Source organism: Zonotrichia leucophrys, chromosome 12 (assembly GCF_028769735.1).
Source record: "Zonotrichia leucophrys gambelii isolate GWCS_2022_RI chromosome 12, RI_Zleu_2.0, whole genome shotgun sequence".
NCBI classification, from domain to species: Eukaryota; Metazoa; Chordata; class Aves; order Passeriformes; family Passerellidae; genus Zonotrichia; species Zonotrichia leucophrys.
In genome coordinates, this window is record NC_088182.1 from 8,829,451 (window position 1) to 8,843,339 (window position 13,889).

The following is a 13,889-nucleotide window of genomic DNA, read 5'->3' on the forward strand; positions in this document are numbered from 1 at the left end:
TGGGCTGACACCAACTGCACATATTTTAGTATTTTTATTGTAAAACATGGCCAACACGTGCAAGGCTCCAGCCCGGGCTCACGGCTCCGGGGTGGAAGGCGGGCCCCGCGGGTGGTCAGGAAGCAGCCAAGGGACAGCAGGAGCTCCAGGCAGCCCAGAATAATGGCACTTCTGCAGCAAGAGCAGCTCCCACGCAGAGCAGCGCAGGGCTGGTGGCACAGGGACAGACACAGATCTCTCAGAAGAGGCGTTTCTCATACCTGTAAGAAAGCAGCACCAGGGAGCCCCTTTACTGACCCACCTCACTCAGGTCAGGGACAAAGGTGCAGTATGGGACAGATCCTGCCAGCCCAGGGAGGGGAACAGCCTCAGCACCCCGACAGGCCAGGGCTTGGCCCGGCTGTGGTGCCAGGGCAAGCCCATGAATGGCACACCAAGCCAAGGGCATGGCAGCTGAGGTACAGGATGGCTGTTCCTCACCCCCAACACCCCCCAGGGTGACAAGGCTCCTGCCAGAAGCACTTACGAGTGGAGGCCGTGCACCCCTCCTTCAACCTGGGCAGACGTTGTCCTCTTCTCAAACTTCAGCTCTCCCGAGTACATCATGGCTCTGAGGGGGAAGCACACCTGTCACAAGCCAGGCAGAGTCCAGGGAGGACAGTGCTCTGGCACATGCTGAGCTGGAACATCTGGAATGAGGATCACTGGTTCCTCCAGCTGTGGCCAGAATGGTCTTTGCTGTGCTCCCAAGAACCAGACTGGGCAACGTAATCCCAACATTTTGAGCCCAGCCAGTTGAATATGCCACAACAGACCATACTCCTGTGTCCCTGGGGCTGGCAGATCCATTATGCACTGCCCACTGGAGATGAAGGGAAGAGAGCTACAGATTATCCAGCACACACCACAGCTTGAGGACAGCTGCACAGGGACCATGACCTAACCAGAACACAGGCATGGGGAAGCACTCACCGGACTTGGGTCAGGCTCTTGGCACCGATATCCTGGCAGGAATGCTGGATCCCAGCAATTAGGTATGGAATGAATTTATGGATCGAGCCTTTGTCTTGCACTGCACCGGAGACCCCCTGGGCCACTTTAATTTTGTCTGTCTCACTGCATGAAAGCACAAATCAAAGGTATTTGTAAAGCACAGAAACCCCAAAAGCTTGATCTGCTGCCCCAAAGCACCATCTCTGACCTGAAATACCGATTCTGGCTGCCCAAGTTCTTGTCCATGGCATCTAGGGAACCCATGCCGCGGTATTTCTTCAGCCTGATGCCATCCGAGAAGAAGTACTCGCCTGGGGCCTCCGTGGTGGCAGCCAGGAGAGAGCCCATCATCACTGGCACAAGATATCACCAGGAACAGCACATCAGCGGCAGTGGCTGCAAAACCCCTCAGGGTTCCTGGGCACAGCACTGGCTGCAGCCCCATGCCCCCAGCCGCCTGCAGGTAAAGCCCTCGTGCCCAGTGCGGTGCCATATGGAAGCACCTCCTGGGAGATTGCCCACAGTGTGCTCACCTGTGGAGGCCCCCAGTGCCAGGGCCTTGGCGATGTGCCCGACCGTCTGGATGCCGCCGTCGGCGATGACGGGGACGCCGAACCTGCGCGCGTACTCGGACACCTTGTACACCGCCGTGGCCTGGGGACGGCCGCACGCCAGCACTGCGGGACAGACACAGCTCAGCCCAGCCCGCAGCACGGCCCCGGCCCAGCAGGCTCGCTCAGGCTCCCTGCACACGCATGCTCCAGCACTCAGAATGCAAATCCCTGGGCGCTCCTTCCCTAGGCCGAGTCCAAGAGAAGCAGGTGCCCGGGAGCTGCCTGCTGAGACGTCCTCACAGCCCTTGGCTCCAAAAAGCTGGGAGTGACCTCGGGACTGGGGGCTTTGGTTGGATGCCTGGGATCAGACAAGACTCGTGGCTCAATCCTTGTGCACAGCAGACATGTGGGGAGCTTGGGAAGGAAATAAAGCAAACTCCAAAAGCCCCTCTCCAAAGCATCCCAGGCATGTAGCCATGTCCCACTGCTGGCTCTCTCCTGCAGCTGCCAGACCCCTTGTCCATGTACCCAGCATCTGTAAGATGTGCCTCTTGAATGGAAAGGCAGTTGGCTGGGAGAGAGCTCATATGCCTATATATGCTATAGATATAAATATATCTATGCATACAGGTCTGCATATACACACAAACACACATGCAGCAGTGGAAAAGGAAAGAGGCAGAATGGTTTGGTAATAATTTATCTTCCTGCCCTGCAATGTAGCAAGGGTTCCATCAAGTTTAGCTGCCCCATGAGGAGAGAGTTATTAGCTTTGGATTTACTTGTTCTTCCCAGTCAGTAGCAGTTAAGCTTCCCGTTATGTGAGGAAAACCAGCACAAGGCATGTCTTGTAACATGTTTGTCAGCCACAGGCATGCAAGAACACTGAGATAAGCTTCTCTCAGGGAGACGTCCCTTCCCCACCATCAACTGGAAGCCTTTTCTTCAGTCATGGTTAGTCCCATAAACTGGGAAAGATTAAGGCCATTCAGTATTAGTACTTTGGAGTGTGAAATCCAGGTGTGGTTCAGCCTGCACGGCGGCAGTGCTGGCAGCAGTCCCTGGCAGAGGCCGGCAGGGGCCAGGAGGACACAGTTTCTCTACTCCCAGCACTCAGCAGCAGCTGCTGAGGGAGGGCAGCCAGACTGCAGGCTGTGACAGAACTAAATTTAATCAGACCCCAGCGTTCAGCTCAGGCTCAGCCAGCCAGGGAGAGGCTGCCAGCTTCATCATCAATGCCCTTAAAGAGATGGTCTTGCAGTTCTGCACTGCTGAAGGCCACAGTGCAGCTGCAAAATGCTGCTGTGGAGCTCTGTGGAGAGAAACACCCACTTCTGAAGGGTTTTGAGTCCAGGGTCTATGGGAGTGTGCCACAGACAGTGCAGGGCCTGCAGAAACCTCTCAAGCACAGAGATCAGCCCTTTTAAGGCACAGCTGGGCTCAGGGCCCCTGGGAGCACCGTGCCTCTCGAGTGTCCCAGTGCCACAGCCCCGCAGCGCAGGCGTCCCAAGCGGGGTTCTGGGCACACACACACATCACACGGTCAGGGAAGGGTTTGTCCCTTTCAGTGCATTGGCAAAGGGTGGCCCTACAAAATCATCTGCTAGAGAAAACCTGCCAGGATCTGCAAGAGTAAACCTCTCCCTTTGGGGTGTGTCAGAACTAGGGGCAAGGACAAAGCCTAAGGCTTCCCTTGCAGGGGCTGCTTGGTCAGAGCATCAGAGCAGAGAACACTGCACCCTGGGCTGGGCAGGCAGAAGCCCCTTCTCTCCACAGGACTTGGTGGGGAGAAGATGGAACACAGCTGCCAAGGTGGCCAGGTGCAGTGAAGTCTCTCTGTAACTCAGGGGAGCCAGCTCCATGGGAAGGGAGCACAACTTGCCCAGAATTAGAGCTACATTTTGAGCATGATCAAGAACTGCTCAGGGATCACCTCCCAGTACTGGATCAGCAGGAGCATGACTGGCTAGGGATCCAAAAGGTGCAATCAGGCTCCTAACTGGAATTTGAAGTGGAGACAGGACAGGCCTGAGTTCCCTCAGCTTGGACAGTTCAGATTCTGCTTTACGAAATCAGAGAGGCTTCTCAGATTTAATTTTAGATTCAAAACCAGTATCCAAAGCCACAAAACCCCAAGTGCATCTACAGCTAAATTATTCTCAAACAAGCAGTAGGGCCATGTGCAGCCAAATCAGGGTCCTGCTTCAAGACACATAATTAGGGTTGGGAACAGGGCAAGTGACTTACTATAGGTGCCCGTGACAGTAGAAGGGCATTTGGGGCTGTGGGACTTTAGGTCTGGAGGGATCTTTGGAGCAGCTAAACAAAAACAAACACACACATTTTAGAGACAGAAGAACAGCAGCAGAACAAAGGACCCCAGAAATGACCTGCTACTGGGCAGAGCATATGGTGGGACAGAGCTGACTTTGAGACCCTTCCTAGCCTGAGCCAAGCCAGAGGCCAGATCCAAGGCAGCCAGGCCTGGCTGTGCACAGCACATGCTCGCCCTACCCCAGCAGCCACCAGAGAGGGGACCCCGACCCCAAAAAGCCAGAGCTCTTTCCCTTAACAGTGCCAAAAACCTGGGAAGCTGCAGGCAAGAGTTCTGCAACCACATCTCCTGTGAAGTGCCACATTCTACCTCTGCTCTACACCTCCAGCAAAAGCAGCACCCAGCCCCATTGCCAGGGCAGCTGGAGGAAGCCCAGGGACATTCACCACTCTGCAGATCAGAGCATGCCTTTGCCTCAGAGCCAGGGCAGGACATGTGTGTCCTGGCTCAGCTCTGGCTATGGAAGTGTCAGCCCAAGGATACTCCTCCCTCCTCAGAAAGCTGACCTGAGACACTGCCCTGACTGGAACCCCTGCAGCCAGGCAAAGCAGGAACACAGCACAGCTCCAGGGCTGCTCACAGGCTCCGTGCTGGAAAGGGCAGAGCCAAGGCAGCTCCTACAGCCAAGCAGCTGCTCACTTGCTGCCTCCTGTGGCACAGACCAAGGACTAAAGCAGTGAGGGGCTGTGCTGGTGGACTGCAGCACCTTGCTGCACCACCACTCTGCACCCTACCTGAGGCTCAACACACAACGACTGAGTCTGTCTTCAAGACAGACTTTCTTCAGGCCCTGGGGGATGCCCCTCTTGCCTCTTAGCTAAGGGTGGCACAGCCTCTGCCCCACACAAGCTCTGTCTAGCTGCAGAGACAAAAGCAAGAAATCCCATTCTGGCCTGGAAACTGCAAAGGCATCGAGCCCAGATCAATAGTCAAGCATCACACACACTGCTGCCAGAGGAAAGGGAGCACAGACAGCCCAGTGTGCTTCACCCATCAGCACTGGGGATCCAGTAAGCCCCCCTCCCTGCAGAGCTGCCTGCCAGCCCCATTCCACACCGAGCCACCAGCTCCCCTCAGGCAAAGCCACCATCTGCCACACCGGCTCTACTCAGTCTCGGTCAGTCCTGGGAAATGCCTTTGCTGCTGCTGCCACCCCAAGGGTTGGAAGTCCTGGACAAAGGGGGTGAAAGACGTCTTCCTGATGGACACTGCCCTCAAAAGGGAGAATTCCATCCCAGCCATGCTGCTTTTCAGCAGGGAATTTCTACTAAACACGTGTCTTCAGCCTATTTAGGAGTAGCTGATCTCTCTCACCTTCCTGTGTGATGCAGATGGAGCCACTGCCCATCCCGACCCTCAGGGCATCAACCCCCGCGTCAATCAGGTTCTTGGCCTGAGCCGCAGTCACCACTGTGGGGAGCAAAAATCGGTTTGAAAGCAGACAAGCACATTTGCAAACAACACTTCTTCCCCATGGCTGCCAACATCCCCCACCCTGGCTAACAGCCTGTGGCAGAGCCAGAGCCAGGGAGGGACAGTGAGTTTCTGCTCCAGCTGCCACAGTGGCTGAGGTGACACTGCCCCTTTAGGCTATTCTGCAACTTCTACCCAAAGGCTGAGGCAGCACAAGCCATGGCACGGTCCCAAACACTCTCCGGGCCACACGAGGTAGGGAGGGCAGAGTACAGGGTAACAGCATCAGGTAAAGACAAGGACCACTGGGCTCTGCTGTAGAGAGGCAGGGAAAATTGCCACTAGATTTCCACATCAAGCAGTACTCATTACTAAGCAAAATTTTTAACTGGTGTGTAAAATAAGGTAATGCATAATGTGCCATGGAGGACTGTAACACGCTGTGCTGCAGAACAAAGGTTTTATTTAAGTATCTGCAGCAGTAAGGTACTCCCCCTGTGTCTGCAGTGGCCTTGCTCCAGTCAGAGGAAACCATTTTAAGCCCACAGAAATTTACCAAGATGATAATTTCATTCACATCCCTGCAGCTCCCTCTGTGTCTAAGAAACAAATGTCCTTTAAAGACAAGAGTCTTCAACACATGCCTACCGTTTCCTCCAATAACTTGTAGGTTGGGATATTTCTCCTTAATATATTTAATCATATTGATCTGGAAGATGGAATTCCCCTGAGAGGAATCCTGCAACAGAAAGAAAATCAGTTTCAACCAGAATTTCTGCAGATAACAAATGCAGCTTCAGAAAAGTTTCAGATTTTCACTCTGCTTGCTGGGGTCTCTGCTAAGCTGAGTAATGGGCAAAATGACTCCCCAAATTGGGCATGGAACCCCAGCAGAAGCTGCTGCCAAGATGGGAATGCATTTCCCTGCACAAGGGAAGTACATTGTAAAGATTTCAGTATTGTGAAGACTTCAGTAATATCCTTCAGGTTTAATCTTGTAGCTTGTACAGAAGGCAACAAGCAGAACATGGATGTGGATAAGAACCATCTGGCTCTATCAGCAGGACACTGTCAGCCCTGTCTCAAACTACAGGTGAAATGGAGAATGTTCCTTGTGAAACCCAGCAGGGCAGGGGGGGGAATGCACCTCCTTACTGAGCAGCAGAGCAGCTCAAATAGCAGATGTGGAGCACTGAGCCCTCAGTCCCTGCCAATCTCTGTGACCCAGTCAAATGATGTCTGTTAAACATTTCCCACTGCACAGCCGTGCCCTCAGAGCACACCACACTCACAGTACCACAATCGATGAGAAAACCATGTGCAAATACAGGCAGTGACAACTGTGCCTGAAAGTTTACAGGCCAGAAAGGGAGACCAGCAGAGCAGCTCTGGGCTCACTGATCACTCCTGGACATCAGTAAGAGAGTAACACAGCAACAAACACCAAAGGGACGAAGGGAAACTGATAAGCTGAATATTCAAAACTAGTCAGGAACATCAGAGAGGCTGGTGGCAGAGTGCAAGAGGTATTTGTAGAAGATTCTGTATTAACTGACAATGTTTCTCTTCACAGCCTTCAGGGCTTCAATGCACCCTAGGAACTCCTGTAGGTCACATAAATCTCCAGGGAAGAAGAATCCCTCCAATCTGAGGATTCTAACCTGAACAAGACTGAGAGGTCAACAAACTGCCATATTCTAACACAGAAAGGCCTGTGACAAAGACAGTGACGTTCATCCAGCCTGGGGACTCAAGGCCCAGTGTCCCAGGCTGACACAGTGCCCAGGGGTGCCCAGGGGTGCTCACCAGCACGACGGCGTCCACGCCAGCCTGCACCAGCAGGTCCAGCCGGTACTTGTCATCCTCGTGGGTCCCGATAGCGGCACCGCACAGCAGCTGCTTCTTGGAGTCCTTGGAAGCCAGAGGGTAATCCCTGTTCTTCTTGAGATCAGTGCGGGCAATGATGGCCACCAGCTCGTCATCTTCATTAACAATTGGCAGCTTGCCTGGGAACACACAGAAAGAACATCACTGCAGATTTCTGCAGGACACAGGCATTAGCTCAGAGCACTGCAGCAGCGAGCAGGCAAAAACTGGTACAAGATGGAGACGCAGGTGTGTTACCAAATCTTGCTTGGCCATGGATGCCAGCAGCTCTGGCTTGAGAAACAGACAAAGGAGTTTATAGGACTGGAGAAGGACTCAGTATTTTTACATCGACCATAGAAAATGTGTGCATTTTTTAATAACTAGATGCACAACACCCTATTAAAAGTCAAACTACTAAACCCTAAGAGGGATGAACTGACCACTGAAATGTGAAGGCCAGGCCAGAAAATCAAAGACGTGGCTGGACAGCCAAACACTGGGCTGCCAAGAATCCCTCAACTCCAAACACATTTGAGATGAAGGCAGGTGAACTCTGTACCCCAGCAGAGGGCTGTGGGCACTGTGTTCACCGCTGTCTTCCATGTTTCACCCACACAGGGACTGTGTGCCCACATTCACCCAGCACTTCCACAGCTCTCCCTTGTGCCACAGACAGCCACAGGTACCTTTTTTACTCCTTTGCAGAATTTCATTTGCTTCCTTCAACATTACGCCAGCTGGGGCCACAACAAGATCTTCCCGCTTTGTCATAATCTAGTGGGTGGGAGAAGATAAAAAGTCACAAGAACTCCTTCACACTGATCTGAAAATACCAAACCCCCCTGCCCACGTGAAACACTCTGCAGTGGCCGTGCAGGAGTGCTCCACAAAGAGCCCACAGCACAGCAACACGCCTCCAGGAACACACAGGAAAAGCCTCCAGCGTGCTGTCCCCATGCAGGCTCTGGCATCAGGCCCCAAGCCCACCAGTGTCCTGAAAACAGGAGATGGCAGAAGGCCTCAGGAACACAAGTGAGAGCACCTGGAAACCAGGGACAACTCTCAGATGACCCTTGTTTGGGATATCACCCTAACAGCTCTCCCTTTCATTGGAGCACATGCAAATAAGGGCTGGAGACAGCTTGGGAGTCCCATGCTGTTCTGGCAGAAACGGTGCTGCCCTCAATCTTGTGTTCAGGCAGCATCTCCCATGCACAGGCCCTGGAAGGGCTCTGCCCAGAATAACCCACTGCTGCTGCTGCTAAGGACAGTGGGGCAAAGGAGATGAATCAGTCCAAGCACGCTCGGCCACGCTCACTCTGACAACCAAAACAAGCACCACAACACGGTGGAAAGCAAAGGGCAGAGCTGGACAGTGGGGAACATCTGACCTGCTGTGGTGGCTTTCATCACAACAGTGCTCTCCCACTGGGAGAGCAGCTGAGAGAGAGAATGAAACCTCCATCCTTGGAGATTTAGACACAGCCCCACAAAACCTCCTCCAGTTCAACGTGCCCTGAGCAGGTGGCTTGACAAGGGACCTCCAAGTCCCTTTTCAACCACAGCATTCTGTGATCATCAAGTCCCCATGAAAGGTTATTTGAGAAGGCCGGGCAAAGCTAAAAGGGAGCATTCTCTAACCCTTCAGGAAGGTAGGTCAGTTGCATTCAAAGAAGGAACATTTTAGTTATTTATACCATAAGAACAGACATTTTGCATTGGAAAGAGGCTGACCATGCCTCCGTCTACCGAAAATGCTGTGACAGAACCCACATCTCAAGAGAAGCCTGAGGCATCACAGACATATCACAGAACCACAAGGTTAGAAAAGACCTTCAAGATAATTGAGTCCAACCCATGTTCTAATACCTCAATTAAACCATGGCATTGAGTGCCACATCCAGCCTTATTTAAAACACATCCAGAGATGGTGACTTCACCACCTCCCCAGGCAGACCATTCCAGTGCTTTATCACTCTTTCTGAAAAAAACTTTCCTAATATCCAACCTATATTTCACTTGGCACAGCTTAAGACTGTGTCCTCTGGTTCAGTCAGTGCTGCCTGGAGAATGAGACCAACCCCATCTGACTACAGCCCCCTTTCAGGGAGTTGTAGAGACTGATAAGGTCACCCCTGAGTCTCCTTTTCTCCAGGCTGAGCACCCCCAGCTCCCTCAGTGGTTCCTCAGGGTTTGTGTTCCCAGCCCATCACCAGCCTCGTTGCCTCCTCTGGATGCACTCAAGTGTCTCAGCATCCTTCCCAAATGGAGGGGCCAGAGCTGGACCAGGTGTGGCCTCACCAGTGCCCAGTGCAGGGGCAGAACGACCTCCCTGCTCCTGCTGGCCTCACCATTCCTGACACAGGCCAGGAGCCATTTGCCTTCCTGGGCACACTGCTGCCTCATGTTCAGCCAGCTGTCACCAGCACCCCCAGGTCCCTTCCTGCCTGGGCACTGCCCAGCCACACCATCTCCAGCCTGTAACACTGCAGGGGGTTATTGTGGCCAAATGCAGGACTGGGCACTTGGACTTATTAACCTCCATCCTATTGCACTCTGCCCATCCATCCAACTGTTCCAGGTCTCCCTGCAGAGCCCTCCTGCCTTCCAACAGATGGACACACAATCCCAGCTTGGTATCGTCCGCAAATTTACCAATGACAGACTCAATCCCCTCATCCATGGCATCAATAAAGATCCTGAACAGAGGCAGCCCCAGCACAGAGCCCTGAGGGACATCCCTGGTGCCTGGCTGCCAGCTGGATGCAGCACTGCTCACCATCACTCTCTGGGCTGGCCATCCAGCCAGTTCTGAACCCAGCACAGTGCTCCTGTCCCAGCCCTGGGCTGCAGCTTTGCCAGGAGTGTGCTGTGGGAGACAGTGCCAAAGGCCTTGCTGGACTCCAGACACACAACAACCACAGCTCTTCCTGCATCCACCAGGAGGGTCACCTGGTCATGAAAGGAGATCAGGTTGGTCTAACACGACCTAGCCCTCCTAAACCCCTGCTGGCTGCCTCTGATACCTTGGCCATCCTGTAAGTGCTGTGTGATGACACTCAGTATGAACTGCTCCATTACCTTACTGGGTACTGAGGTCAGGCTAACTGGCCTGTAATTACCAGGATCCTCCTTCCCACCCTTGTGGTGAATGGGTGTCACACTGGCCAGCTTCCAGTCATCTGGAACAAGCACCACACACTGACAGCAGAAAGTTTCCTGCTCTGCAGTGCTGAATGACCCAAAGAAAGTATGAGGAAAGATCCTTATCTGGCTCCTCTGATGGGCAGCATTGCTTCAAAGGGCCACATGCACTTTTATAACCTGCTCCTAGTTTAAGGCTCTTGTATCATTATCTTGTATTTATAGCTGATTTCAAACCAAACAGGGATCAGCATGTGACACCACGTTTGGTCAGCAAGAGCTAAAAATATTTGTGAGCCAAGAGGAAAGCATGGCCAAGAGGCACTGGTGGTGTAACCTGACAGCACCGCAGATCTCCAGTTACAGCTTGTGTAACTGGAATCACAGAACGTTCTCCTGCACAGGGGAGTCTGACAGCAAAGCATTATGAAGTCCAGACTGCAAGTTCAGGGGGTTATTTGAAAGAACAAGTAATCCAGATGATGCATAGAGGGAAAGGCAGCCCAGAAAAGGAAGCCCAGCACTTGGAGAGTTTGCTGGGCAGAGCACAGCTGCTACAAAGCTGGCAGTGCCAGCATGTGGGACTACAGCAACAGCCACAAACACCAGCAATTAATTAGTGAAGCAGGGCTGAGGTTCCACAGCACTGAAAGATAATCCTCATGATTGACACAAACTGCATGGTCTGCACTGCAGGAGTCGCTCAGAGAGTGCAAACGAGCAAGACACTCTCCCCTGGAAATACACTCACAGACAGATCTGCTGAGCTAAGCTGGAGCTGCTCCCTCCCACTGGCAGAACACCCTCACAGCCACACACTCACCCTTATCCTTATCACAGGCCACACGGCTTCCTAACACAGTGTTCACAGCCCTCAGGTGTGAGCACTTCTCACCTCACCGAGGGGCAGGTCATGCTCTGACTCTTTCAGGAAATCAATATCTCTGGACGAGATGATCCCAACCAGCTTGCCCCCCATCTTCCCATTGTCCGTGATGGGAATCCCACAAAATCCATGACGAGCTTTTGCTTCAAACACATCTCGCACTCGGTCATTGGGGCTCAGCACCACGGGGTCTGTGATGAATCCTTGCTCGTATTTCTGAAAGGAAGCAGATCCAGCAGCCAGGCTGAGTGGCACTGCCAGGCCAGACAGGAGCGAGGCACGTGCCTGCAGGTTACTGCAGCCACTCACACGGGTCTGCCATCACCCAGCCTAGCCACATGCTCACCAACAGGACGACTCTCAAACCAGCAACAAGGCTCACCCAAATAACGTTAACATGGAAGAGCTTCCAGGTTAACCTCCTCCCTGAAATGATGGGGAATACTCCCACACCAGGAGGACTCAAGTCCCAGGCTGACCACAGACAGCGTCTGGCACACAACAAGAGGGCTGTGCCTGCAAACCCTGGCAGCACTACAGCTCTGAAACACGAAGATCGGGCACACGTCAGCAATCTCCTCACACAGCTCATTCAGCGAGGCCAGACCCGCTCCCACCTCCACAGAGCACCCTGTACCAGCACAGTTTGGTGCTGCCGTTACAAGCACTCACCTTCACCTTCCGCACCTCGTTGGCCTGGAACTCCGGGGTGCAGTTGTGGTGGATGAACCCGATTCCGCCGGTCAGCTGGGGACACAAAGGCGGCTGTGAGTCACCGCAGCCCCTACCCGCGCTGCACCGGCCGGCTGCGGCAGCGGGGCCGGCACCGATGGAGCTCCGGGCCCGGCCTCGCCCCGAGGCGCTGCGGGACCCGGGGCAGCCACGCGGGCGCCTCAGGCAGCGTTTCCTGCCCCGCCAGCCCGGTGAGGGCGGCACAGGGGACCCGCCCTCACGGGGCCGCACTCACCGCCATGGCGATGGCCATGCTGGCCTCGGTGACCGTGTCCATGGGCGAGGAGACCAGCGGCGTCTTCAGGGTGATTCTCTTGGTCAGCGCCGAGGTCAGGTCCTGGCGGGGAGGCAGGCGGCGGCGGCGGGTGAGCGGCGGCACCGGCACCGGCGCAACCCCCGGCCCGGCCCCCGGCCCGCTCCCCCGCCCCGGCCACTCACCACCTGGTCGGCCGTGAAGTCGATGTACCCCGGGAGGATGAGGAAATCGCTGCGGGGGAACGAGGGGAGACGCGTCAGCGACCGCGGCGGCCCCGCGCCCCAGGACCCGGTCCCGGTCCCACCCCCGTGCCGGTCGCACTCACTTGTAGGTGAGGCCATCGCCGCAGCTGAAGAGCTGCTGAGCCGTCAGCCCGTCGTCGGGCACGTAGCCGGTGCCGCCGCTGATCAGGTAGTCCGCCATGGCCCCGCCGCGTGCCCGCCCCGCCACACCGAGCGCACGCGCGCCCCAACGGCCGCCGGGAGGGACCCGCTGTGCCCGCCCCGCCACGGCGTGGACAGAGCGCCTCCGGTAGGGCCAGAGCCGACAGCGCCCCCTGGCGCCGTGGAGGGCTCCGGAGCGGAGCAGCCCAGCCGCGGCTCGCAGCGGGCACAAACCAGGCACACGCCGGGCACGGCTGTCGCTCTCAGCACCGAGCCTGTACGTCTTTAGCGCGGTGACATCGCGTCATCGCGGCTGTCCTGTACTCAGGCCGAGCAGCCGGGTCCATGTACCGGCAGGAGGCAACAGGAGAGGGCTGAACTCCAGTGCAGCCCAGTAGGCCCTGCGTGCCAGGCTCTGCCTTGGCTGGCACCAGCTTGTGGCACCAGCACAGTGCGATACCTGCTGTAAGACCACCTAAAAAAGCCCAGCTACAGCTGACATGGTGACATGCACAGACTGTGGGTTGGGAGCTGATTCCAGCTACTCCTGCAGCTTGAGAAGACAAGAATGGGCTTGTTGGGTCGCTGGTGAATGCAGAGCTGGGACAAACCAGCAGAATCCAAAGCAATTTTGTAAGTCAAAGGGAGCTGGACAAAAGATTAAAGTCAAGAGGCAGCTGCAAGGCCAGTCTTGCACCTTAAAGGGGAATGAAAGGCAGAGAGGCAGCAGTCTCACCAGAGAGCATCCAAGGTGATCCCAGCTAGGCATCAGCCCCCTCTTCCCAAAGCCACCAGGCCAGGCTGTACAAACAAGCAGTGTGAAGAGGACAGCTGCACACTGGGGATGGGGTGTAGCACCTTCAGATCTGTGCCACAGACTGGGGCTGGAGGGAGGAATTTGGAGAAGAGCAGAGGGACTGTGCCAGGAGGAGCAGAACAGGCACAAACACAGATCTGCCTCAGAGGAGCCTTACAGGACATAGCAGTTGGCTTTTCCCAGGATGAGATGCTCCCATCCCTGCAGTTCCATTTGAGCATCAGGAAAAGTTCCTGTACTGCAGGTTACTGAACAACTTCCTCCTCTTGGTTTACTTGTGACATTGCAGACTCAGCCTCAGAGCACAAGGGACATGAGACAACCACACCCCTTCTGACCTGCTCCCCAGAACACCCTGCCCAAGGCAACCCCTGTCTAACACTAACTAGTTCAGGGACTAAAGTACAGTGCAGTGCTCCTGTGCCTACAACTCCCTGCTGCAGAAGGTTAATTCCTTGTTCAAAGATCAGAAAGCAGCTTCAAGAAATGTGTTCCTCGTGTTGCCCT

General features: G+C 54.7%; 1 protein-coding gene across 4 annotated transcripts; it reads right to left on the bottom strand.

Annotated features, from left to right (window-relative positions):
• Nucleotides 1–15: 15 nt before the first annotated feature.
• IMPDH2 (inosine monophosphate dehydrogenase 2) lies at nt 16–12,673 on the bottom strand. 4 transcript variants are annotated; one of them, XM_064724038.1, is made up of 15 exons: nt 12,508–12,668; nt 12,365–12,413; nt 12,162–12,263; nt 11,867–11,941; nt 11,204–11,410; nt 7,851–7,938; nt 7,102–7,301; nt 5,944–6,034; nt 5,197–5,292; nt 3,795–3,866; nt 1,527–1,670; nt 1,202–1,346; nt 973–1,116; nt 527–610; nt 16–260 (listed from the first exon to the last, which is right to left on the bottom strand). In XM_064724038.1, exons 1-15 carry the CDS (start codon nt 12,603–12,605, stop codon nt 239–241), a joined length of 1,617 nt encoding a protein of 538 aa, XP_064580108.1. In that variant the 5' UTR covers nt 12,606–12,668; the 3' UTR covers nt 16–238. The 4 variants fall into 4 exon arrangements, with proteins under 4 accessions (XP_064580108.1, XP_064580109.1, XP_064580110.1 ...); XM_064724039.1 differs by lacking the exon at nt 3,795–3,866 and having other exon boundaries at nt 12,508–12,673; XM_064724040.1 differs by lacking the exon at nt 11,204–11,410 and having other exon boundaries at nt 12,508–12,667.
• Between the last annotated feature and the right edge of the window lie 1,216 nt (nt 12,674–13,889).